The sequence below is a fragment of the Daldinia loculata genome (genome assembly GCF_022478755.1).
Source record: "Daldinia loculata strain CBS 113971 unplaced genomic scaffold F4817scaffold_9, whole genome shotgun sequence".
NCBI classification, from domain to species: Eukaryota; Fungi; Ascomycota; class Sordariomycetes; order Xylariales; family Hypoxylaceae; genus Daldinia; species Daldinia loculata.
In genome coordinates this window covers 319,157-344,385 of record NW_026054863.1, presented here as the reverse complement: position 1 = coordinate 344,385, position 25,229 = coordinate 319,157, and the positions used below count along the sequence as shown (strand labels likewise).

The 25,229-nt window shown below is 47.5% G+C and overlaps 6 protein-coding genes and 1 pseudogene across 7 annotated transcripts; 5 read left to right on the top strand and 2 right to left on the bottom strand.

Moving 5' to 3' along the window:
* The first annotated feature begins 2,047 nt into the window (after positions 1–2,047).
* Positions 2,048–3,054, top strand: F4817DRAFT_300894 (uncharacterized protein). The gene has a single exon (XM_049299790.1). The coding sequence runs from the start codon at positions 2,250–2,252 to the stop codon at positions 2,928–2,930; it is 681 nt and encodes a 226-aa protein (XP_049161704.1). The 5' UTR covers positions 2,048–2,249; the 3' UTR covers positions 2,931–3,054.
* Positions 3,055–3,178: 124 nt separating this feature from the next.
* F4817DRAFT_313270 (uncharacterized protein) lies at positions 3,179–4,787 on the top strand (the record flags this gene model as incomplete). Its single annotated transcript, XM_049300223.1, has 3 exons — positions 3,179–4,266; positions 4,390–4,570; positions 4,644–4,787. 3 exons carry the CDS (start codon positions 3,179–3,181, stop codon positions 4,785–4,787), a joined length of 1,413 nt encoding a protein of 470 aa, XP_049161703.1.
* A 2,523-nt stretch (positions 4,788–7,310) lies between these two features.
* On the bottom strand, positions 7,311–10,575 carry F4817DRAFT_329281 (galactose oxidase). The gene is made up of 3 exons (XM_049302257.1): positions 9,749–10,575; positions 9,374–9,692; positions 7,311–9,325 (listed from the first exon to the last, which is right to left on the bottom strand). The coding sequence occupies exons 1-3, from the start codon at positions 10,176–10,178 to the stop codon at positions 7,795–7,797; spliced, it is 2,280 nt and encodes a 759-aa protein (XP_049161702.1). The 5' UTR covers positions 10,179–10,575; the 3' UTR covers positions 7,311–7,794.
* A 149-nt stretch (positions 10,576–10,724) lies between these two features.
* On the top strand, positions 10,725–13,477 carry F4817DRAFT_329280 (WD40 repeat-like protein). The gene is made up of 2 exons (XM_049302256.1): positions 10,725–12,888; positions 12,959–13,477. The coding sequence occupies exons 1-2, from the start codon at positions 11,184–11,186 to the stop codon at positions 13,078–13,080; spliced, it is 1,827 nt and encodes a 608-aa protein (XP_049161701.1). The 5' UTR covers positions 10,725–11,183; the 3' UTR covers positions 13,081–13,477.
* Positions 13,478–14,594, top strand: F4817DRAFT_329276 (uncharacterized protein). Its single transcript, XM_049302255.1, has 2 exons — positions 13,478–13,840; positions 13,914–14,594. Exon 2 carries the CDS (start codon positions 14,210–14,212, stop codon positions 14,396–14,398), a length of 189 nt encoding a protein of 62 aa, XP_049161700.1. The 5' UTR covers positions 13,478–13,840; positions 13,914–14,209; the 3' UTR covers positions 14,399–14,594.
* A 301-nt stretch (positions 14,595–14,895) lies between these two features.
* Positions 14,896–16,302, top strand: F4817DRAFT_329275 (transcription factor IIA, alpha/beta subunit). Its single transcript, XM_049302254.1, has one exon. The coding sequence runs from the start codon at positions 15,089–15,091 to the stop codon at positions 15,872–15,874; it is 786 nt and encodes a 261-aa protein (XP_049161699.1). The 5' UTR covers positions 14,896–15,088; the 3' UTR covers positions 15,875–16,302.
* A 2,305-nt stretch (positions 16,303–18,607) lies between these two features.
* On the bottom strand, positions 18,608–18,724 carry F4817DRAFT_t40 (annotated as a pseudogene). The gene has a single exon. The product of its transcript is annotated as a tRNA-OTHER (tRNA).
* Positions 18,725–25,229: the final 6,505 nt, after the last annotated feature.

Genomic DNA, 25,229 nt, shown 5'->3' with positions numbered 1-25,229 from the left:
TGAGCCATGTACATAGTATGTACGTGCCTAGCCTCGTTAGCCTTTCCCCGGCGATGGGGACTAATCGTCACTGATCAACAAACCTGACGATACTACTCGCCATGGATTCGACAGCCCGTTCTCGGTGGAGAGGTGCTAGCATTTCCCAGCTAACCTACAGGAGTAGCAGGAGTTTCTATTACCCTCTACTACATACACAGTACACTACCTATGTATGTACGAGAATCGCGGTAGACTCAAACTGCCTACCGCTGGGGTGGATTTGTTTGCCCATCATACTGTCTATAGAATAGTCTGACTGGTCCTAACTTGGTTTGGGAGATTGCCGTTAGATTAGGTACCGTAGTTCGGTAGTGATCACAAACATATGCGTCTGTGTAACTAGCCTCGTCCTATCCCGTGAGCCTAAATTGTAATAGACCTGTTATATCCAAGTTTGATCCAAGTAGGTCGATATTGTCACCTCAGTTAGTCCGTGGAATTGCTGTCGTGGTATTAAAATACGACAACCCACGTTTCTAACTCTCGTATATACATACACTACGCATTGGACATATGTACGTGCAACGTGCCAATGTGCTCGCATGAACAACCGCATACCAACAATACCACTTACGCCACTTACTTCCTTTAGACATATTGTTCGGGTGTCTCGATTTCTCGATTCTACCCCCCCGGCCCGTGTTAACAGCCGCCTCCAAAAACCACTTATTAACACCACCTACATCACTTATCGACTTACCGCCAGATCTGATTTCGGGATCATCCCGCCATAACCATAATCCTCCTCCATCCATCTGGCTGTCGTGCAACCCGCTACGGTAGTAACTGCTGCACAACCTGACTAAGTAATCCAGGCGTCCACGGCGACCACGATTATCTCTTAGGGCTATTAAGTACCGCCGGCTCGTCCGTCAACTATTAACCCCTGAAACTAGCCGCAACGGACGAGGTTTCGCCAAAATCAAGAGTGGCTTGAAAGTATTAGAGTTATAGTTGGCTTTAGCTTGGCAGCACGTATCCGCGGAGTTCAGATCATTAGAGCACTACCTGCAAGAGGCGAAACGCTACGTCCTCCGTCCCAAGCTAGTGTGATTTGACTCCCGTGGTGGCCATTACCGGCTGCTCGGTCGAAGCTCGTGCTTCCGTGTGATTCTACGCCGTGGGGTTGTTTGCCGCCGTACGTTTTATTATTTTATTACTTTATACGCTGCTGGATCTCGCTGGATACACTGGGATATCCACCACTCTGGAGACAGCTGGAGACTCGACAGCTCGGACCAACGTGATATTTCGAGCTAAATCGATCGTACCGTGTTTGGTTACAGTTTGCATCTGCCCCCCTCCTCCGGGATCCATCCAGTCACCTAGGTAGCATCTAATCTGGACCTACCCAGTGCATCACAGCATTCAAAGCGACCCCGGCCCCGTCGTCGTTAAGCTTACATACATTACTACCTACCTCTGCACATACTCTCATACATATCATACATATATACACACACATGCGCGCATGAGTTACGCGCATAAGTTGTAAGTGGTACAGCAGAACTCGGATATTCCTACAATACGACTCTTCAAACATACCTCACACATACACAGACTGCGGTCATAATCCTGTAAGTTGCTCGACTTAACTTCGTACCTTATGTACGTACCTTAGTCAAGACCAGACGGAAAGGCACCTTGTATTTTTCCCCTTAGGATTCATCCATTCGCTCCCCGTCTTTAAGCATCTTCCAAGCATCTCTTTGCCTTTCTCACCAGTTCCCCAACTCGGGTTTATTCCCATATTCACCTTGGAGACCAACACTACCTATTACCACTACTCATAAAAAACATGCCACCACTAACACATTGAACTGACCTAATCTCGGGTTGGATTCATAATTCCGTCTTACCGTTCGTCATTATCTCTTATAATATTTGAGATTACTTTTCGCTATTTTTACTTGTTTTTATTTCTGCTTCTTGCAATTGGAATATTTTACTGACACTTTTACCTATTGTTACTTACAGTTAGAGGCAAAGCCAAAGCCGCAAGTCGAGTTACCTCCGTTTGTTACCTACCCTAGGTACTTACAACAAAGTACCAAAGATACTTTGGATAAGTACCTTTTTTTTTTTGCCCACCTGAGGGACATCCAACGAAGAGCCCAGCCCAAGGACCGAGGACCAGGAAGACCAGGAAGGACCATTCTCAAGGGTCGTGGGTCCACTATACTCAGCACCAATCAGCACCAATCACCATGAAGGGCGCCCTGGGTAGATGGCTAACAGGCACGACACGTACCCCATTCCCAGCGACTAATGACACCGAGCATCCGTTTAGCAGCCGCAGCAGCGCCGAAAATAATAATAATTCTGGCGCTGGCTCTGACCTCGCCGCTGCCGCTGCTCCTACACCAACTTCCTCACATTCCCTCACCTCGCCGTCACCTTCACCACAACCCGCAACTCCGGACGACCAATTTAATTTCCCCGGTCGCAATACCTATTTCGCTTCCGATTCCACCGGCGCATCTGCCTTTACATCTGTTGCCGCATCCGCATCTGCATCTGCATCTGCATCCCCCCTCTCCCTCTCCGCATCTAAACCAATAGACATCGCGAGTAATAACCCAAAGATTCGCAACTCCAACTCCGCCTCGCCGCCTTCAGGCCAGCCCAACCCGATCGAACCGGACTGGCTTCAAGTTAACGTCGACGGCGACCTCGACCTCGAAATGACCACAGGTCCTGCGCTCGACTCGGCCGTGAGCCGTAGTCGCCAGGACTCCTTCGTCAGCGCTGGACCCAAGCCCATTTCCATGATCAACCCGAATCGCGAACAGGCTAATCGCGGTAGACGGGAGAGCTTGGCCGGCAGTTTAATGAATGGTATGAGCTGGGGCGGGATCTCAGTCGGGAGCTTCATTAGAGATGAGTAAGTCGTACCGATTATTTTTAATTCTCCTTTACTCGTTATCAATTTCCTTGTCCTCATGTCCCCATATCCCCCCTCTGTCTGTTACTCATCGAGGTTATGCCTCTCGTTACGCAGCGCTTCCGTTTTACCCGACCTGCTGTTTTTTTAATAATTTTATGAGACGTTTCTGTTCCTGTTCCTGTTCCTGCATGTGAAAATCCTCCGGCGGCAAGTGGCTAATTATCATGTCTCGAAACGAATAGCCTCGTAATGACAGGCACGTCGCCGTTTACCGGTGCTCATCAATCGCCCTCATTCCACTCCAACTCATACATTCCTAAAATGGAGGCCGAGTATCTGCGCAACTTCATATGTTGCGACTTGAAATTGGACACGATGCACGATCTGCTTCGCCACTATGAGACGGTCCACACGGGCCAGAATGCCCAGCCGAACCGGAATGGGTCCGGTATCCCGATGCCCCATAGGCTTTCGGTTAGCAGCCGACAGTCTATGTCGATGGGAGCTGGACGACATGATTCGCAAGGCTTTCAACATCAGTCGCAGATGGGATCGAGTCAAAGGTTCGGAAATATAGGGAGCAGCAACCTCAGCCCCGGAATGGGTTTCGGTGGAATCCAGATGGGAAGACAGTCTTCGGCCATGGACTCCAACGTCCAGAAGCGAACACAGCAGCTGGACCGAATGCAATCCAACGACGAGATGGATGCTGTTGGCGACATGGAAATGGATGACACTGTCGGTATGATGGAGATGGACGATAACCAACGAACTATCCAACAGACCCGACAAATGTTCGGGCAGCAACAAAGGCCTCAACTACAATTGACCACCCCGGGGCTACAGCACCAGGCTCTCCGAACGTCGCAGCCGTCCACACCCGGTGCTAATAACTTTGGCTTCCAGAACAATCCTACAGTCTCGTCAGTCAACACGCCTACCTTGACAACGCAGCAAGCCGCATTAGGGCAACAAATGAGTGGAAACAAGGATGGGATGGGGGATATGGACTTCTCTTCGCTCAATAGCCTAAACCTCAACAACATAGGGGATTTTAATAGTTCTAGTCTCTCCGAATTTTTCATCGACGACCCGGCCAAGAGGCTCTACAGCCCGAACGGTGGACCGGCAAGCCAGAGAGCGTTGCAGCAGCAGATGGCTCAATTTGGACTCGACGCAAGTCAGTTTGGAAACATCACGGATCCCAACCATTTGGCAGCGCTGCAACGTGCGATCGCGAACCCTGGTTCCTTGGTAATACCGCCGGAGGAGGACAAACCCTTCAAGTGTCCAGTTATTGGATGCGAGAAAGCTTACAAGAATCAGAACGGCTTGAAGTAAGTTAAACTTTTGTTCCATTTTTCCGCCTGAGACTTTGTCTCCTCCCCCTCCCCATTCCCCATTCCCCATTTTGAATTTCCCGGCCCTTATCTTAACATGTCGCTAAATTGATTATGCAGGTACCACAAACAACATGGTCATCAAAATCAACAGCTCCATGAGAACGGAGACGGTTCTTTCTCCATCGTAAATCCTGAGACATCTGCGCCTTATCCGGGCGAGACGGGTATGGAGAAGGAGAAGCCACACAAGTGCGAATATTGTCACAAGCGCTACAAGAACTTGAACGGTCTTAAATACGTACGCCACCCCGGGTTTACTATGTTACTATTTTATCCGTACATTATATCTACAGAGACTAACAACCAAACAGCATAAGCAACATTCGTCTGCCTGCGAGATCCAAGCCCAAGCGGCTAACATCCGCGCCAACCTTGCAGCCAACAGCCAGATGTCCTTTAACATGGGCAACATCAGCCACGGACTTCCCGGAATTGGTGAAGAGATGCAGTTATAGAGTCATCTGTTCTCTCCGCTGCCTGCTAACAACCACGGCGATTACTACTAATTTCTCGAGTTGCGACCCGGCGTTGATGGCCTTCATTGAACCGGAGGTTTCTGGTCCCGCATTGATATTTCGGCATAGATATGTTCATATAGACTGGATACCCCCTCACATACCGTGGCAACTGTACATACGGCCATAATTTCTCTCGGTTCGGAAAAGTTTGTTCTTTACGTCATCTTGGCGGCGTTCTTTGCTTCTTGCATAAGGCGTCCAGTCTAAGATATACCCTCGATAGACTTCTATGCAGAACTCGTCGTCTTTTCTTTTTTTTCTCATTCCTACCCCCCCCCTCCTGTTTACAAAGAGCTGAGCGCGTCTGTTCGGTCACCGTTACATATCCTCATAACATCATGATTTCAACATCCCGCTTCCCCGTCTTTTCTAATCACGACAATTTACCTTCTACGACTGGATCGAACATGGAAGAATTACGAAGCCGATGGGGAGATTACGAATTAAGGGAATAAATTAGAGAGACGATTGACGTGCTCTGAGAGATGAGATACGGCCGGTGAAACGGCAGCCTAATAGCGAGGTTACTATACTCCAGCGACCTAGACTCGCTGCTGCTGTTCTTGTTTTGTTTTATTTTGTTACTTTTTTTTACTCGCAACAAAAAGGGGATACGCTCGCTTACAGAGAATGTTGTGCCTCACGGCCGATGGAAAAAGCTATCTTTTCCGTCCTCTACGTCTTTGTTTTCGGAACGGTCTGGGGGGTAGCCAGGCGTTCCAGCGGTAAACTTTTTTTTTCCAGCCTTCGATTTCGGTTCACACAAAAGAAAAGAAAAACTTAAAAGGAAGATCAGAGGGAAAATAAAAAGGCGGCGGAAAAAGTACCTATAATGTACGTCCCCTAGGACGTAGAAAAGGGAAGGGAATGGAACTTGTTTATAGATGAGGAGCAGCTGGGTATACCGGCTGCTACTTTCCTGTGTGTAACTAATGAATTCGCGATGTTTTTAATGATTCTGTTCTACAGCTGTGTGCTTCTCATACTATGTTTATGATATTAGATTTGGTTACTATGCTTAAGCTATGTTAGTTATACTAGTAGCTAAGCTCATGATAGAGGCCACTATAGATGTTTTCACTTTTCGGGTATCATTGTCTTTGTCTCCGCTCCAATAAACCGAATATTCTTGGCCGGTTTAGTAGGACTATATGTTTTACGTCCGATACACATACCTAACAAGCCCTCCGTCTTACTGAACTTCTTGTCAGTCGGCTAGGCCACGCGGATGATAATGTACGTCAGCTTACAGGATCTCAACTCGGACACGAGGTGAAGCAGAGTTATCAATGCGTATATACAAACCATTCTATTATAACACCTCTCTGAGAGAGAGACTCTTAATCTTAAACTCGTAAAGTAGCCCCTTGAGAATTAATTTCCTACAAGGTAGGCTTATGCCTGGGCTCACCATAAGAAACTCTACCTACGTAAGACCTCAAATGACTGATCTCTCGTGATATATCACCTCAGACGCTACTCAATCTTCAATCTTTGCTCAGCACTCTATCTACCAGAAGCAATAGATTCCCAGGCCCCCCGACCCTTATCCACTACACCCCGGACCCAATCAACCTCCCTATGTGCTTCTCCCACACAATACATACCTATCTACATACCTTACATCTCCAGATCTCAAGTCCGTAACACCAATATCCTTAATCTAAAAAGACCAACGACTCCAATATACACTACACTACTCAACTGGACCTATACCCATCCATCCATCCATCCAGTCCACGCACGTCAACTTAAGCAGACCCAAGCTAGCCCAGGCCCACCTCACCCAAACCCAACCAAGGGCGCGCAACACCAAACCCACAACCTCTAGCCCAGCCAGCCAGCCCGCCAGCCCGCCAGCCCACTCACTCCTTCTTCCCCAACAAGTTAGCATCGCCGAGCCTCCTCCTCCTCCTCCATCTCCCTCCCCTCTTACTATGTATGTATGTATGTACCATCCGGGGCCTCCTCTACACTAAACCTAGGTAGCCCATCCAAATAAATATTGATCCAAGCTAAGTCTACCCGAGCCGCCTCCTAGCGCAGTTCCAGAAATACATAGTTACATATACCTACATGTAATTAACTAACTAACCAACTAACTACCTAACTAACTACCTACACTATAGCCCGCCATCTTAGTCCAAGCCAAGTATTAACTCGCGCAGTAACCCACCGCGCTCCGGCCCAGCTGACTTAAATACGACACTAACATGCTTCTCAGGGTTCTAGCCTCGATGCCGACACCGACGGAGGCTAATGCAGGGTCTCGAGTCGCTTTAGTCCGTGTAACGTAGGCTACACCGGGCTCCGTAATAACGATCATACCCTCGCCTAGCCTAGCCGTCTCCTCTCTCCTTCTCTAGCGCCTTCGTCCTTGTGATTATCACATGCACACCATCACAAGCCACATCTACATACGCATACATACGTAAGACAAATATGAAAATTGCAAAGTGGACCTTGAGTATAAGTAGTATTAAACCTATGTAGAGTAAGCCACATGTAGGCGCATACGCACAAATAAGTCCCTTTCTTTAACAACTCAGCTTAACATATCCTAGCTCGATGCATCTTCCCTTGATTCCGTTCTGTGATGACCTGTTGACTGACTACCTTACTTGACCTAACCTACCCCCGTCCCCCGTCCCCCGAACGCCAAACCATGCTGATTAAAAGTCCAAGTCCGACAACCTCTCCACGGTTGATGTTTGATTGTATCGACCCCGTGTTTAGAAAAGAACAGACGTGCAAAACCCAGAATTCATATCCATTGCTTCGTACCGGATACACGCCAGGTGCACATCGGATATCCATAAAATGCAATACCCCTTTCCCTTGCGAGATAAGCTGAAAATGCGGATTAAAAAAGCAGTATTCAAGGTCCGGAATCGCATAGTCAAGTCCGTCCAAAATGAATCCTTCGCCGTAGTATCCTAAAGAGTCAGGCCATATCCATGCCTTCCGAGTCTTCCACGTCCGAAGGCAGAGCCTGCGTGTGGTCGCTACTGATGCTGTCTTTCCGCGAGACGCCCGAGGTATCGAACCGGCCGCGGCAGTTATCCACGTACTCGAGTTCTTCGCCCGCGATGACTCGACCCTCCATATCGATTTCCTGCGATAGCTCGACGAGAGCTGATCGTGGTAGACGTAGGAACCCCTGAGTCCGCACTATGCGGCCCCAATGCGTCAAGCAGAATGACGCGGCCCGTTTGCGCAGCCACTCCTCGCTCGCGAGTCCAGCGCAATACCAAATGATACATGCGTGCTCTACATCGAGTTCTTTTGATAACCGATTCACGCAGAGGAGACGTAGATGAGGGATGTTGTAGATATTTGACATTACCAATAGGCCAGCAACATCTGAAAGATCAGTTGCGCCGTCGTCGGAGTGGATGCTATCCGTGTAGAGGTAGTATAGGAAAGCCTTAACGACTGTATAAGGCTCCGGGATATGCATCTTTTTAGTGTGGAATTCTGCCATTTGCGCGTTGTACAAACGGGCAAAATGAGGCCATCGAGCTTGGAGGATTAGCTTGTGTACATGAATAGGAGCAGAAGTAGGCGCGTCTGGTGTGAGCCAATTCTGATCCATTGGGGACTCTCCTGCACGAATGAGACTAGAACCCATCATATCGTCATCATCGTAGTCGTCACCAGCGAGAGCAGTAATGATAAAGTCAGTTCCACTTCCAGCCTCCGGCGGTTGGTTAAAGAGTTTCGCGAGATCATGTCCAAGCCCTTTCGATGGCTGGTCTTGAACTCTGGTATGCGCGGTTGGTCTAGCATACTCCGCTCGAGACTCGGAAACTGCATTATTTCCTAGAAACCCGTAGCGTCGTAGGTCAATTTCCATAATATCGCTTAGATACTCCTCAAAGCCACCGGGGCCAACATCGTTGATAGCGTCAGTTGGGCATCCAAGTAGCCAGGCCTTAGTACCATCTTCATTCATAGTGCAATAGTGCCATTGATAACCCGGCTTAAAAATCTCACGGCCATCAGCCAATTTCTGCCATCGTAGAGTATTTAAATCTAAAGCTGAAAGGGAACACTCCTTCGGGGTAATAGTCGCAACAGGGGTGACAAAGTCTAGAAGACTTCCGGAAGAATAAATATGGAAATGAATGCCAGAACCTTGTGATGGAACATTGCCTCCGGAAACGAATCTTAGGACAGAGATGGCCCCGGGAGCCATTGGAACTTGCTTTTTCAAGTGGAACGAGGGAGTGCTGACTTGAGCTGCCCGGATGTTGGCCGCAAAGCCTGAGGCTGAGAGGGGCGGAGCCGAGCCTAGCGAATAAGGAGTTCGCGGCGAATCGCTTGAGCGGCTAGCTATAGTGTGCCTGTCGACGGAACCTCCAATCTGAGGCGGAGACTCAAAATCCGGGCTACCCTTCAAGTCTAGCCAGCACAGGTCGCCTATCTTGTCCATGTCTCTACTTAATCCGCCGAATACCCAAATCCGATCATTCCTGCAAAGAGTTAGCATTTAGAGGAGATATAGGAAGTGTATAACATACCATACGTAGGCCGAGTGGTCAAATCTAGGAACGAAGCGCCATGACCTCGACCAAGTATAAGTCTTCAAATCGAGGTAGCAAATATCCTCCGAGACATAGCTCTCATGACCTGTGATGCCACCAATGATGAACAACTTGTCCTCATGTAGGACAGCCGCATGTCTGGCTCGGCCCTTTGGGACGGGACCAGAAACGTGAGGCTGGGTCCAGTGGGCGCTCTTCAGATCAAATATTATCAAATCGGAAAGATATGTCCTATGCTCATTCTCGCCACCGAAGACAAGAAGCTTGTCACCCTGATACAAAGTCGCAGTGTGTCCTACCGGTGCACGTGAGTCGAGGGTATACACCGTAAGACATGATGGTCCAACTTACCCATTCTTACACCAGGGATATCTCCATAGTTATCAACCAGGCTCCACTGATGGCTGACGAGGTCTAGCTTTAGTACGTGGTTGTAGACCTCATCCGTGTACTGGTCGAAACCGCCGAATGCATATATTTGATTGTTACCGCAATATGTAACCGAGGCGTTCACCAAGCAGGCGGGTCGTTGGCCGAGGGTTCGTGTGACCTTGGGCCGGTAATTATCCATTATAGCCCTACTCTTCATAGGCGAATTCGTCATGACAAATGTGTTGTTGGAGGATACGGCAGACATGGCGGAGGCGGATACGGGGGTCGGCGCATTCGAAGTCGCTGGTGTGACAGCCGGTAAAGGGAGAGCCGGATGATGGTGTGTTGAGCTGATGGGTCCACCAAAAAGGGAGTGAGCAATTGCGGATGGAGTTGAGGGATGGGCCATGATTTGGGCTACTATAAGGCTGCGAATAGAGAATGAGAAATCGATCGCAAGGCTACGTCGACATTTCTAGCCCATTTGTTCGCAAAGGGTTTGCGATGGGGAAAAGAACTTAACAACAAGACAAGCTGATTAGTTTCAAGGAAGATTATAATGTCAATGTGGATCTTAGACCTTGGAATATCGGGGATGAAGGGCTGGTCGTCCTGTTGTATCAACCAATATTTCGTCAAGTTGGGTGCAGAGGTATTTGCCAATGGCAAGGGTTGTTTTCTTTCGCTATCTCCGGTTGTACAAGGGTTTGCCAGCAAGATTTATGAAAGTGGGGGATGCTTATGTAAATACACATGCGGCGGTGTTTCACTTGCAGTCAAACGCCTCAAAGTGGATAGCATTGAATGACGCACAAGCCATCAAAGAAAATACATCAATACCTACACCCGAAATGGCTTGGGTAGGTGCGCAGATGTCCAAACTAAATTCGGCGTAGTGCAATGGGTCATGGCGGTTGCCCTGCGCAACCTAAAACCCCTCCGATCCACTTCTAGTAAACATTTAAAGTCACCAAGTGCACGACGAATTTAACATTTGATTCTTCCCTTCATTACAACCCTTCAACTCTACCCATCCGCTCATCCTCATATTCTCCTCTAGTCCACTGCCGTCTAAGGCCAAAATATTACCAAAGCCTCTCGCACAATACTTTCAAGTCCACTAGATCTCATCGCTGCTACTTTCCCTTGAGGACGTACAGTCATTTGATCGCCCCGCCGACTTTAAAGCTGTTCTACGCGAAGGCATTCTTCGATTATCGAACACAACGTCTAATACTAACCAATAACCAAATCCAGGAACCATTCACTTGAGTCTCTTGGAGCTCGTTCGATCTATCGGAGCTCTCACTTACTCATATAATACTCCCCCGAGACATTCGGTTGCTCTTCGTCGGAGTTAACAGTTTCTCGTCTCGATACACAATAATCGTCATACTCTAGACAATTAGACACTATGGCATCTGTTGCAGTATCGACTCCCTTAAAGTCCCACAAGGGACTTTTCTCCTCTCGTACCGCTGGCGGACGGATGCCCCTCACACCATCCCCCCGTCAACGTACCACAAATGCCAATGTCCCTATCAACGTGAACTCGTCCCCTTTCACGCCCGACAGGAAGTCTTCTAGTCGTGACACATCCCGCCTAGCTAGCAAGTCAGTGTATGGAGGAAACCTATCGGCACACCTTGCCAAGACAACCTCAAGATCGTCTCACCGTAATTCACCCAAGTCTAACCTTGCCCGCGGTGTTTCTACCCCCCGCAAGGCTCTTGAGCTTGGTGTATCCGACTTCACCCTTGTTGGTACAGGACAAACCAAGACATCTTCTAGCCCAAAGCCCAAGAAGACAGCGGCGCCTTCACGATCAAAGTCAAACAAGACCACCATTTCTTACACTGGGGATCGGTTCATTCCTAACCGAAGCAACAGCTCTGCCATTGCTAATGCTGGATCTGGAAAGCTTGATTCTCAAGAGAAGAAGAAGCAGCGATCAAGGGCCAACAGTGGTGAAGCCTCTGCTGTCCTATCTTCCGCTACCGATGATGCTATTGCCGCGCTTGAAAGCCTTAACATCGACGACGACGAAGCCACCAGCTACTCCCGCCCGTCGCCTAACACAGTAGCTTATCATGATTCCCTAGCAAATGCTTGTGGTGTTAACCTAAACACTCGCATTCTCCAATTCAAGCCTGCTCCCCCAGAGTCTTCCAAGCCTATCGATCTTCGTCAGCAGTACAACCGACCACTTAAGTCGGCTAATGCTAGTTCTGCTCAGTCCCGACGCCGCATTGCGACTGCCCCTGAACGAGTCCTAGATGCTCCAGGTTTGATTGACGACTACTACTTGAACTTGCTCGATTGGAGCTCCGGCAACCAAGTTGCTATCGGCCTGGAGCGTAATGTCTACGTCTGGTCAGCCGATGAAGGCTCAGTAAGCTGCTTGTTAGAGACCAGCCCTGATACATACGTCAGCAGCGTTAAGTGGTCTGGTGATGGCGCCTACGTTGGCGTTGGTCTTGGAACCGGTGAGGTCCAGATCTGGGACGTTGCTGAAGGCATGAAGGTGCGCAGCATGTTCGGCCATGACACTCGCGTTGGTGTGATGGGCTGGAACAAGCACCTTCTCTCTACTGGTGCCCGAAGTGGACTCGTGTACAACCACGATGTTCGTATTGCCGAACACAAGGTGGCTGAACTTGTGTCTCACACTTCTGAAGTCTGCGGTCTTGAATGGCGATCTGATGGTACCCAGCTTGCAACTGGAGGCAACGATAACCTTGTCTCTATCTGGGATGCTCGATCGTTGGCTGTCCCCAAGTTCACCAAGACGAACCACAAGGCGGCAGTCAAGGCTCTGGCCTGGTGCCCGTGGAACATGAACCTCCTCGCGACTGGTGGTGGCTCTTACGACCGCCACATCCACTTCTGGAACACTACTTCTGGTGCCAGAGTGAACAGTATCGACACTGGTTCCCAAGTCACCAGTCTCCGATGGAGCACTAGCTACCGTGAGATTGTCAGCTCGAGCGGATTCCCTGACAACTCTCTCAGCATCTGGAGCTACCCCACTCTCGTCCGTAATGTCGAGATCCCTGCTCACGAGAGCCGAGTTCTCCACAGCTGCCTCAGTCCCGATGGACAGATGCTTGCTACCGCAGGTAAGAGATAATCCATATACGTGCCAAATTTTGAATCTCAAGAATTTTAGCTAACAATGCCTTTCAATAGCTGCCGACGAGAGCTTGAAGTTCTGGAAGGTGTTCGAGAAGAAGGCTGGTCCTGCCGCGGGTGTTGGTGCCAGTGGCTCTTCCAGCAAGGCTCAGATGGCCAAGCAGATGACCATCCGATAAAGCACCATGTAGATCTCGTGAATGTCAGGAGCATCATCAATGCTCAACGAACAGTAGGTACAATTTCGCTCTGGCATCTCTGGGTACTGCATTTGGTGTCCATTTAGCATGGCGTTGGGGTATCCTCACGATATAGACCTAGAAGGTTTTTAATCAGGATACGACTTGGTCATGAGCTACGAAGCGATAATGCGTGCTACGGGAGACCGCAAGGATGGAGTTAACATGATTGTATTATAATTACGGAGTTTAGGGGGATTCAATTACGCATAATAAGGCAGGAATAAGGGTAGCTAGATAGTCGGCATATCAATATGATATGAGATTGACTAGTATTCGCTTATTTGCCGTAGCTGACGCGCGGCATAATGAAGTCATATTAATATTTCAATCGATGATGTCTTGTTCCGATGTCTTGTACATGTTTAGGTGCATGTTCCTTATTAAATGCTACAAATTCGATCCAATTAAGCAGCATGTAATTTGTTGGCAGTCGTCATTACCTCATTTTATTTCATTTGACGTGCGGCGTGCGGTGGTAGTGGTAAAAGGTACGTACCGGGTTTGGTTTAGCGGCGCTGGCGGCACAGTGACTTAGGTACTACCTATCTTATCTGGACTGCCCAAGGCGATTAAGTAAGCGCGTAAGCGGCACTTTAACAAACCAGGCACTTTCAAGCCAACCTTCACGAGAACATCACCAACCAGAGACACTCCATCGTCAGCCAAATCCGCTGCGCCAGTGTACGACGACAGAAAACTGCGTGCCAGTTGTTAAGTTAATACCAGAGAAACTAAAGACAGAATTTTGAGCCAGATTTGAGAGGGCGCACCGGGGAGGAAGCTTGGGCAAAACAAAAACCTTGGTTTCGTCTTCCGTACTTGCAACCGCTTTGACTCGCAAGCCGCGTCCAAAACTCCAGCTTCGCAACTCTGCGGTCTTGCAACCTTGCACAACATTGCATTCCTAGGTATTCATTGTGACCGTACCTACATTATTTAGGTATTCCACCTGTTCGTCAGACAGGATTTTACGTAAACCAACAACTACACAACCCTGTTGCCGAATACCGTACCCAACCTTTTTGATCGACCCGAATAGTCGGTCAACCCGCGGTCATTCGCCACCATGTCTAACTCGCAGGTCGGCCACGTTTACCAGCAGATCATCGACGATGTCCTCGAAGCTTCGCGAGTCGATTTCGAGGAAGGCGGCGTGGACGAGGGTGTTTTGGACGAACTGAAGAGGGTGAGTAATTGGCATTTTTTCTTGTTTTTCTTTTTCTTTTTCTTCTTCCCTCTACCGCTTCTCCCTTGAGTCGATCGGCGATCGGCGATCAACGATTATTAGTGCATTGTTATTATTTCTTTCATTTGGACGGGGATTTCCTTAAATATTGAATATTTGAGGAATTATTTTCCGAGATTTGATGAGTTGTCGACCAAGCCATGATGGGCACTATTATAGGCCACTTTACTGTGCTGGTTATAGGCGAGGCCGAGGTTGGTGAGAACTGGCGGATTTCGTGAGGGGCGGGCAGGCACTATTTGGGCTTTTTATGCCTCTGCGCCCGCTGCAAATCTCCCAGTGACTCACGTCATTTTTCATTGGCTGGGACCCAGTCCACTCACGTGCCTCTTACTGTGCGCGTTTATCCTATCAGCTCATTCGCTACTTTCGTTACTTTCGTTACTTTTGTACTTATTCCTCTCCTTTTTAAAATCACCCTGCAAGGAACAATTCTTTCGTTACCAGCTAAACTTGTCACCGAGTAACAAAGAAATATGGACTACTTGGCTAACATTATTTTATCAGGGATGGCAGAAGAAGCTCTCTCAACAGCAGCTGGCTACGTTCCCCTGGGATCCGAAGCCAGACGCCCCTGCTCCTCCGCCCCCGGCTCCTGTTGTTGCTGTTGCACCGGCCCCTGAGCCTATTCCCCAAGTTAACGGCTCTTCATTTATCCAGGAACATGTTCCTCAAATTCAGCAACCTCAAGGTCTCACCATGCCTATGGCTGGTGGTCAGCCTTCGCATGGTCCTGGGGTCAAACCCGAACCTAGCGTTAAGACAGAGCCTGGCCTTGACAATGGATCTATGATGACCCAGCAAAGTGGCCCCGCCGTTGTACAAGAGCGGGTATCTCAACAGCTCCAGTCCATGTATGGCGACCGCGCAGCAGCTTCCATCAACAAATTAAGAGAGCAGTCATTTCCTCAGAACCAACAGAGGCCCGGTAACCAACCTATCCCACCCAACTATCAGGGCCAATATCAGCAGGGTCACCCTCAACAGCAGTACCGACCTGGCATGCCCCCTAATCCACAGCAGCAGCAGCAGCAGCAGCGCATGACCATGCCGAATGGACAGAGACCTCCGCCCTCTCAGCTGGATGGCGCAGATGATGCCGAATCTCATGTCGGTGTTGTCATGCGTCGTACCTCTGCTGGTGAAAATGTGGAAATGGGACGAGTTCAGATTGACAACTTGCTCCATGCCCAGATCGCGGCCAAGGCTAAGGCTATGGAAGGTGGTGGTCTGATGCTACCCCTTAAACGTAAAGGCAAAGATCAAGCTCTCTCACAACATAGTATACCCCTGCCTGGAGGTATCTCCCAGTTTGACGGCACGGATGATGGCGTGAAAGACGAAGCATCCGATGACGCGGACGCTATCAATTCAGACCTCGACGATCCCGACGACAATATTGAAGATGATGACGAGGACGAGGATGGCGGCCAGATCATGCTCTGCATGTATGACAAGGTCCAGCGAGTCAAGAACAAGTGGTAAGTTTCCCTTATCTCGAGATATAAATCCCATTGTAGTCGCTCACAACAGAATAGGAAGTGTGTTCTCAAGGATGGCGTTTTGAGTGTGAACGGCAAGGATTACGTATTCCACAAAGCGACGGGCGAGTATGAATGGTGATTGCGAACCGGAACTTACGCCACCATGCTGGCACGATTTTGTACAAGACCTGCTTTCGTTTCTTTTTTTTGTTCTCGGCGCGTATTTGATTAAATCCAACCGCGTCAACATTCACCTTTCTGCATTTCGTCCTCTCACCCCTGACAAGAAGCATCTGGGCAATGATTACAAATAGAGGATAAAAAGTTGCCTTGCTCGATATTAATAAGGTAGAACTCCAGTGAGCTTCACTGAATGCAAGTTTGCGTAGGGAGGCATGATTCGTTAAGGGATATTCGCATTGCTTTTTTCTATTTTTACCATGGCATCATATCTGTTTGGTGATGCTGACGATGAAAGTCGATCCTCGTTTCGGGCATTTTGGCCGCCAGGATGAAAAGCGTGCAGGGGGGCGCGGAATAGACCTATCCTACTACTGCCGGTATGGATAGATAGTACTCCAGGACGGTTGTACTAATAGCAATAATTTTCGCAATGAAATTCTGTTTATGATATAAAGTATGTCTTCGGGTTGCTGAAGTATTGTGAATATGGTTCGGCTCGGCTCGGCTTTGGCCAGGACGGACTCCGGACGGCTGCATTAGTTGCTGGATTCTACCGCTTGAACGCTTTTAGAGATATACAATGTATAATAGGAGAGTATGAGTCAATAAGCTATGACCAAGGCCGTCCCGTCCATCGATCTGGTACTACGTCAGCAGCCTAACATTGTCTCCGTCAAGCATCGGGTTGGCACACAGCTTGGCCTGTGACTCAACGTCTAGTCGGTATACGGGAGCATGACTCAGAGTTGGGGGGTTGTAGGGAGGGAGGACGTGTATGCGTCGTAGATAGAACTACCCAATGGTTGAGGGAATACTTGCCTATTCCCATGTCCTGGGCTTGTTGATACTGGCGTGGCCCCATCTGTATGCGTATCAAGTGCTTACTATATATAATCCGTTTATGCATTATCTACATAGACGCCCCGTGGGTTAAAGTGTATATGGTGCTGGCGTGGGTTGATTTATATGAGGCTGCATGGTATACAGTGCTTGTAGGAATGGGTTGAGACTAATTCGAGCTTGGCGTGATGCTGTGCTGTCTACTGGAACACGGATGTAGGTAGTTGGGGAAGTTATATTCTTGAATACGGCCTTTCCTTGAGGAGGTTCTTACGGGTACATTGTTGCGTTACAAAGCGTTCTCCTTAGACGTGAATATACTGTATACATAAATATTGATGGCGACTGAATGGCAAAATGTACTTTATAATTTTACTAGCTACCCCCTTCGAAAGCACGAGTTACTATGTTTACAGGGGAATAATATTGATAGACTGGCGAGTAAACTATACTCGGGCGTATATTAAAGTCGGCTCGTATCATAGCTACGTTTCTCTCTTTATATCTTAGGTACCTAATAAAATTCTACTCTGCTTACTGCTATACCTCGAGGTAAACACCAATGTTTAGCACATCATATAATTAGGTAGATATCAAAGTTTGAATTTCTATATTACGCAGTCTGAGTTATGATACATTATATCGATTAAGAAGGATGTTTGACGTATAAGTTGCAATTCGAAATCAGAATACTTTACAATGGTAATGTATTTAGGTACAACTGCAAAACACTTGAACAACGCAATAGAAGTAAATACACATTTAAAAAAGACCAGTCAATCCCATCAGACCCGGCTCTATCTCGTTGACAGAATTGTTGCTGCTACAAAAACACTACCTATATTAATCACCAGCATACGCTCATTTAAACACTTTATAACATCGTTAAACCTCACGGGTTATTGCTCAAGACTAAAGGAGACTGGAGAAACCCCTCCTAAACTGAACAGAGAACTAGGCTTACAAGTGATCCTAGCGGAGGTAAAGGGCGCCGGAAACATCTCATCGTCAGCTGCCTTTACCATTTGACCGCATGATCTATATGAGTTTGTAGCTTGTTGGGATATGTATGTGTGCTATATTCTAAGTACGTACGTAGGTATAATTGAAAGAAAGAAAAAAAGAAAAGAAAAAAAGAAGGTCGAACTAGGGGGTCTGACTGGAATATGAGCAATTGGCGAAAGAATCGGCTTATGCTATTTTTACCACATGACCACCCTAGCCCGTGCGAATGTGTGTCGTATTGGAATATATATATACCTACCTAGGTATATAACCTTTGTTTTGCCGCCTCGCGTATTAATTAGATACGTACCTAGGTACCAAGTACACATGCGGACTTGGATTTAATAACGACTGGAAACTGGCAACTAACGAAGAATTTCGACGTAAAAGTAGTTAGTGGTGGTGATAATGATAATTTAGATGCTCATCACATAGAGAGGTACCTAATGTAGAAAATATAGGGAAGAAGTTACGGTGCAAGCACCATCAGAGTAGCAAGACTACACCAGCTCTAGCCGACTATTTTGTATTCATCGTGAGATTCGAAAACTATTATTCTCTTGCCCATCTCGCCAGCAGGGTCTTATTACAATAGCTGTTACCTAGTTGCTACGTTGTCACCGAGGCCGCCTAAAGGGTTACTGTGCCAGGCTGCCAGTGAAGAATTTCAAAAAATAAAAAAAATAAAGAAAGAAAAAAAGTTATTTGACCTGGATGGGATTCGAACCCATTCATTTCCTCCCCAATAGTGGTTGTGGATGTAAAAGGGGGGACGCGCGCAACATATCGAGTGAGGAATGTGCTTCAACTACACCACCAGGCCTTTTCGTTGTTGGGTATTGGACATCCTGCTTTTTACAAATATATGTTGTTGCCTGTGCGCGCACCACGCATCTCCCCGGTGACCCTATGCAAGTGGCAGCGTGTGTATGCCTAAATCTTCCCTAGAGCCTCTACCTACTTACCTAGGTACCTTAGGTATCTAGGCAACAGTAAAAGTAAAACGAAACCTCCAAGCATAAGAATACAATGTGCTTGTTTCTCGTGGGCATCTACGCCTAACAAAATGTACCCTCCAAAGGACATTCCACGAAGTTTGGGGCTACTCTCAGGCTGCTCTTTACTTATAAACAGTCACTGACCTTTCTTAAAACACACGAGGTGTAGGACTTCTAGGAAGAAAGGGGTTAACAGAGTACAAGAAAAAAGTACCTCATTTATATATCATGCCTCGCTGATTTCCTGAGAAATTAGCAAAGGACCGCTCTCTTACGACACTAACTTTGTTATTTACCAAGGAAAATTAACGTTGTCGGCAGGGTGTTCAATAAGCTCTATTGATATAAGGTATAGATGAGGAAACAGGGCATCAAGTCTCGGCATAATAGTGGCATGACTTAACATCGATTAATGGCTTATTAGCAAAAAAATCGCTAACTATTGCCTCTTACCTCGAAAGTGAAACTATGGATTAAATTACCGTTCCGAGCTATCGGTGTCAGTTAGTTGTTGCGAGTCCGTGCAGCTTCCGGCATTAAGAAAGTTACTTGATAGGGAGCTAGTCCCTCCGAGTAAAACCGCCGGCGGGTGTCGTTGGAAGGCCGGCCCCGGGATTATGGGAATTGGTAAGGAATGTTGGTTGCGTGGTATTCGAAACAAGATGGATGCCCCACTGCTGTACGACTAGCCTTTCCTATTAGTTGCCGCCTAATCCCCGCGACGGTACTATGTACGTCGATCGTCAATCTACACTATGAGATGCTTGCGCAGCCAGTCGCTCTAGCCTGACACGTGGGTCGTCAACCAGGTATTGACCGTCTGGGCTCGATGGTATGTTGGATGTCATATCTATATGTTTATACAGATATTTGAAGTAGCTCGTTGTCTGATGAAGAGCTAAGTCGTATGTGGAAGTTCAGCTCTTTACGTGTATGGATATGCATCCTTCGTTATGCTGGCCTCGGCCGGCCAACGTAGCTGGGCCACCGGGCGTGACCCGTATAAATGCCGTTGACCAACGCATAGGTGATATAGCGTTGGCGTATTCCGTATTGATGATGAATTGGGGGTCTCTTGTATTCGTATGGCAGCATTGGGTGGGACTGGTCGGCTTCTTTACGACCGCTATGATCTAGGTGCCGTTCGCCTTGACCTGCTGTGTTGGATTTAGCGAGTATTCCACGTGTACTATGTATTGGGGCATGTGGTAATTAAACTATGACGAGAATCATGCGTTGTTTCTTTTTGTCCCGGGAACCAAGAGAGACCAAAGCATCTCGCGTTTTGAAGCCGAGTATGTTGTTATGATTACACGACATTATTGGGTACCGTGGTGTTGGGTCGCTCCTGTATTCCAATTTTAGTTGGTACATCCGCTCGTGATGCCTCTGCTTTAATCTTCACATATGTGCAGGGGCTTCGAATACTGGTCTTCGACTTTGCTCACAAGCACTGTACAATACTTACCCACACCCTTATTCCTGATTTCATTATGCATAGACCGTTTAAGTTTTAGCGTAGACTGGGGTTGGGTTAATCAGCTTAGGCCGCCTATATAATCCTCAACAAAGTGGACTAGGACTTATGAAACTGTCTGGGTAGGCAAGGGTTCAGCTGGACAGAGTTAATGCCTTAGAGCTTGGCGAACGTCAATAAGACTTTCGCTCTCGATAACTTTTGTCCGTGTGCTAATATAGGTCGATTAGGTTAATAAGTGACGGTGTGGTGTTTATAATATGCGACTTATACTAGATATCGTTTAGTTTTATATAGTGCTCTCATGCGTCTCTTGTCTCTTGTTGGAGATGAGCGACAGGGTTAAAGCCACAATTGTGTTAATCTTCATGATTTACGTAATGGTGGAGTGTAGGTGAGTGAGTCTACCTATGTATGGCTTGTTGGTGATTCTGGATATGCCCAGGATATGCCCAGGTCTGAATAAGTGGCTTGTCGGCGAAACTCGTCTTCCGCGGACTGCCGCTAGTATTGAGAATATCCATCCGTCTGGAAGAAATGGGTAGCTCTAAACACGGGGTTGACGGGAGAAGTCCTCGAGCCTACCTTGTAACATGATCCTTGACGGAATCCATCTCGTAGATGTGGAGATTTAAACCCGCATTTCTTATACATATATGGCTCTAGTGTACGGATCCGTATGTATGGATGATGTATTGATGTGTTAGTGTTAGTGTTAGTACATACACTACTTATGCGAAAGGACAAGGGTTAAAGGAGCTGGCGTAATGTAAAATGCGGGACAAGCGGATGACGAGAAAAATGGAGATTGGTAAAATTGGGTTGACCCGACAGACTGGTAACGAACGCTTGGGCGGTGAGACGCGAAGCTACAGGCCTGTTAATCTATATCTAAAGACAGGCATTTCGGGATTAGTCCTCGGGCGTCCGGCCCTAACTAGGAAGCTCGATGTAACCTCGTCCGGTAGTGACAATTATGATTCGCAAGAATCTCGACTTTTTGCATACCAGGGTGCCAAATTCTTCGCCCTACTTTATCGTATGTCTGGTAAACCCGTAGCTCTCGGGGAAAAGAAGGTGAAAATCCCGGCTGACTGATAAAATCCTTCGTCTGTTAAATTTTTTTTCCTTTTTTTCTTTTTTTCCAATCACCTGATAATAACATTTCAATGCACATGGTCTCTTCCTACGCTCGTCTTAGGTTGGCGGTGTTCCCGAGATCTTTAGAATAGAGAGATGAGTTATGTTAATTCAAGAAGCGGTCAGTCTAACAGATTGACCTTTGTAGATCCTAGAATAAGGCCAACTAGGAGTTTATTGAAGTGTAGTTGGCCGTCGCATTATGTTAGGTAGTTATTTATGATAACCGATACTATTATTGTGTATTATATAAAAATATGGCTAGGTGATGGCTCGATGGAATGACTTCCAATTGTAATCGTTCGCGCTTGGTTACTTATTAGCCACGCGAAGCCACAGGCTTGAGATATAACATTTGTTACTGCGATGACTAAGGTAGGGCGCTTGCCGAGGTATATTGATGACTGTACATACGTTCTCGCGTAGACCGTGCGGCGTACCAGGATCGACAATTAATAAGCTTCTAACGTTCACCGGTGAGTCTATATGTTAGTATGTTAGTAATGCGACGGGTTATCGCAGCTCCAAGTCTATTTTCTGCGAGATCTATCCTGCTAGTCATCAATGCAGGAATGCAGGTACCAGTAAGATAACCGATATCAATTTTTTTTTGTAGTTATAATACGACAGACGACTTAGTCATTTGATATGCGGCCGGCCGTCGCAAGCTCAGCTCGGTCGCTCGGTGTCCAATGAAATGGCACCGAGACAGCTCTCAACGTAGACAAACGTCGTACATTCGTATTTGAAGGACCGGTGAATTAGGATGATCAAATATAACATGAAAAATATTTATCTATCTAGCCTAAGCTGACAGAGTTGTAACAATGGGCTTTGTGCATCGGCATCAAGAGCGGTCTGCTGTTCGCGGTGTAATCCGATTCTAAAATCAAGAAATATGCATTAGGGTAACATATGAATCGTAGATGCATCAGGGATCGGCATTGGTCTACCTAGCCCAGTAGCCATTTCAGCTGAGTTGTCGGGTCGGCTATGGCCTTATCGGGTCAGTTTGATCCCCGGGCATGGACACCGGGCCGAGAGCAGGGGTGGTGCCGAGTAGATGTGCATCTAAGCTGACTAGTTGCATTTGCCTTGAGGTGAAGATGACCTAATTTCTTCTACGAGGCGAAGAAGAGTGGATATGACCTGGAACAAAGCTTTGGTTAGTACGGGGCTGTGAGACCACTGACTTGTCGGAAGCGGTTGTATCATTTCTGGGTTTCTGGGTTTACAATGTCTTCACTAAAGATTTCTAGTCCCGAGACAACTTGCCAACGCAGCTTTGAGTAGTGGAGAATGCCAAGACTTTACTTAATTGCGTTCCGTAGTGTCGGGTTCGACTCCGTTGCTATGATTGGCTTCTGTTACAAGGGCTCATCCGCGAATACCTACCTAGGTAATCAAGCCCATGTGAAGTCGATTGGCCGAGAGTACTTATGACCTGGGTACGATAGTAGGTGGGTGATACGCGTCGTGAGCTAGTTAGTGAGCAGTATAATATAATCCTCTGGATAAGATTTGTAACAATTCCTAATAGCCCATTATCCATTATACTAGTACGCGAAATGTATTCAGGTAATATAGTAATACCTGTAATATTGGCCTGTTGATTTGCGGAACTCCTGCCTCCTGCCTCCAGAATAAAGAAATATAGTATCTATGCTAGAATATCGGTGAAGGTTGTATTTGTGTAGGTCGCGTTTCCTTGTAGTCGTTAGGAAAAGCCAGCTAAGGACTGTGACGTCGAATTTGGTTGTTACTCGGGCAGCTTTATCGCATAGTTGCCTGATTTTGGTGGTAATCAATATGAACAAGGGCCAACGTAGTTGGTAGCACCTACAGGGAATGCGAGCAGCTTTGTTAGCGATGTAATATAGTACGTAGGGGCTTGTATATACCGATACGACCATACAATGCTTTCCTAGGTATGCAAGAGGGACTGGATGGGATAGGCTAACGTAGTTGCGTCTGCAAGTGCATGGCACAACAAGTACCTGTTCGGTACCCCTTTAAACCCCCTAATCCTTATTAGGGGCATGTACTCCATATGTAGGCGGTGATCTTTACCGTCGCTACCGCCCCTATGGTTCAACGCCCCGCGATGTAAGGATATGTTTCCATTCCTGACGAGACCATCAACGTTCCCTTAAGTAACAGCGCAAGGTGAAGCTTGCTGACTTAAAACAACCCTGCCTAGTTGTCGCCATGGCATTTAATCTCAATTATAGGTGATACTCTCAGGGTTTCAAGTTGTTAGTTAACCTAAGTAGAAACTCCGTGACTTGAGTTACTGATACCTAGAGGCTATAAAATAAGTGTAAAGGTATCGCTAGTGAGCATATAGCTACATAGGGGTACTGAATAGTTCGAATGTTAGTAGTCTTACATGTGCTTTATTAGCGTTGCTGCGGGAGGAAATTGTGGTGTCCTGGGAGTAGAGGGTTGGTCGCGGCCAATGATCACAAACCTACCTGAGAGAAGCGCTGCATTACGTGCCTTCTGTCCAGTTATTGGGGAAGTACAAGGAATACCTTGCGGAAAGCGGATGCCAGGGTCGTTGGTTATCCTAAAGGGGACCGCAAGTGACCAGTCATTGGTGGGAGTGCTTGGAAGCGAGAAAGTACTGTGACTTAGATCCGTACGGAGCCGTAACTAAGACAGTCTCGTGGTCTGACTTCGAGGTGGCTTGTTGCAAGTCGCAATCGCAAAGTAATGCACGTTCACGGGAATCCACTTAAGGAGGTCTGAAGTCCTTGTTGGTGTCGCCTTTCCAGGTTGTACTTTGTGGCGACCTTGCAATGGCGCATTAAGGGGAGCCTTCTTGAGGGCACTTCGGCTTGGACGCACAGAATCTACCCCTTGACGTAGCGTAGCGGCTTACCATATCTCGAAGCCATCGTATTGTTTGGTTTTTTGGCCTATATGTTCTAGCAAGGCATCTTAATAGACGAATCCAAGCTGCCTAGCCGTGGAACCTGCTGTGTCTTCTCGAGACACAATTTTATGAGCGAAAACTAGAAGCTACCAGTCCAGTAGCAACTAGTAGCAACAGGCCTGCCGACGATACATGTTGCTACACATGTAATGGTTTTCACTTATTTTCTGTAGTACGCACACATGTCCTTGGGCTTCAGTAGTCTAAGAGCATGTATAATGGAAGCCATTGAGGAGATGACAAGTCGAGGAGGAGGCTATACTAGATGTGTTAGTTACTGCTGCATCTCACAGGCTCTACCATAAGATCGATCTTGTACTAGTACCTTACCTTTGAGCATTGTGTCACCAGCACACCATCTAGGAGACACGACCCTCTGCCTCGGGACGGGGGAGCGCTATATCGGTGGGGCTAGGCCTTAGCGGACTGGGTCCTCCCGAAGCCTTACAGGAGCCACTTGACCCGTAACCAAGTGGACGGATCGAAGAAACACGGCAACGGGGCGTGTCATTACGTAGATATGTATGTTGGTAGTACCGTTCCCGAGACCGCTTGCTACGAGCTGAGACGGTTCGAGTCGAGATGTTCTGCCAAGAAATCGTACCCGGCGCATCTTTGAATACCTTGTCCACCTCACACGAATGTTGCGTTGCTTACATATTACTTAAGTCGACATTGACGGTGGTGATGGCGGTGGTGAAATCCGGGTTACCTTCTCTATGTACACGTAGTGTAGTTGAAGAGTTGTCTCGTGGGACGGTCCGGGTACTTGGGA

Coding starts and splice junctions, on each gene's coding strand:
- F4817DRAFT_329275 (XM_049302254.1), top strand. CDS start 15,089: ATGCCTATGGCTGGTGGTCAGCCTTCGCATGGTCCTGGGGTCAAACCC.
- F4817DRAFT_329280 (XM_049302256.1), top strand. CDS start 11,184: ATGGCATCTGTTGCAGTATCGACTCCCTTAAAGTCCCACAAGGGACTT. Junction 12,889..12,958: donor ACAGATGCTTGCTACCGCAG/GTAAGAGATAAT, acceptor GCCTTTCAATAG/CTGCCGACGAGAGCTTGAAG.
- F4817DRAFT_329276 (XM_049302255.1), top strand. CDS start 14,210: ATGTCTAACTCGCAGGTCGGCCACGTTTACCAGCAGATCATCGACGAT.
- F4817DRAFT_329281 (XM_049302257.1), bottom strand. CDS start 10,178: ATGGCCCATCCCTCAACTCCATCCGCAATTGCTCACTCCCTTTTTGGT. Junction 9,693..9,748: donor TATCCCTGGTGTAAGAATGG/GTAAGTTGGACC, acceptor GTGCACCGGTAG/GACACACTGCGACTTTGTAT. Junction 9,326..9,373: donor GACCACTCGGCCTACGTATG/GTATGTTATACA, acceptor AACTCTTTGCAG/GAATGATCGGATTTGGGTAT.
- F4817DRAFT_300894 (XM_049299790.1), top strand. CDS start 2,250: ATGAAGGGCGCCCTGGGTAGATGGCTAACAGGCACGACACGTACCCCA.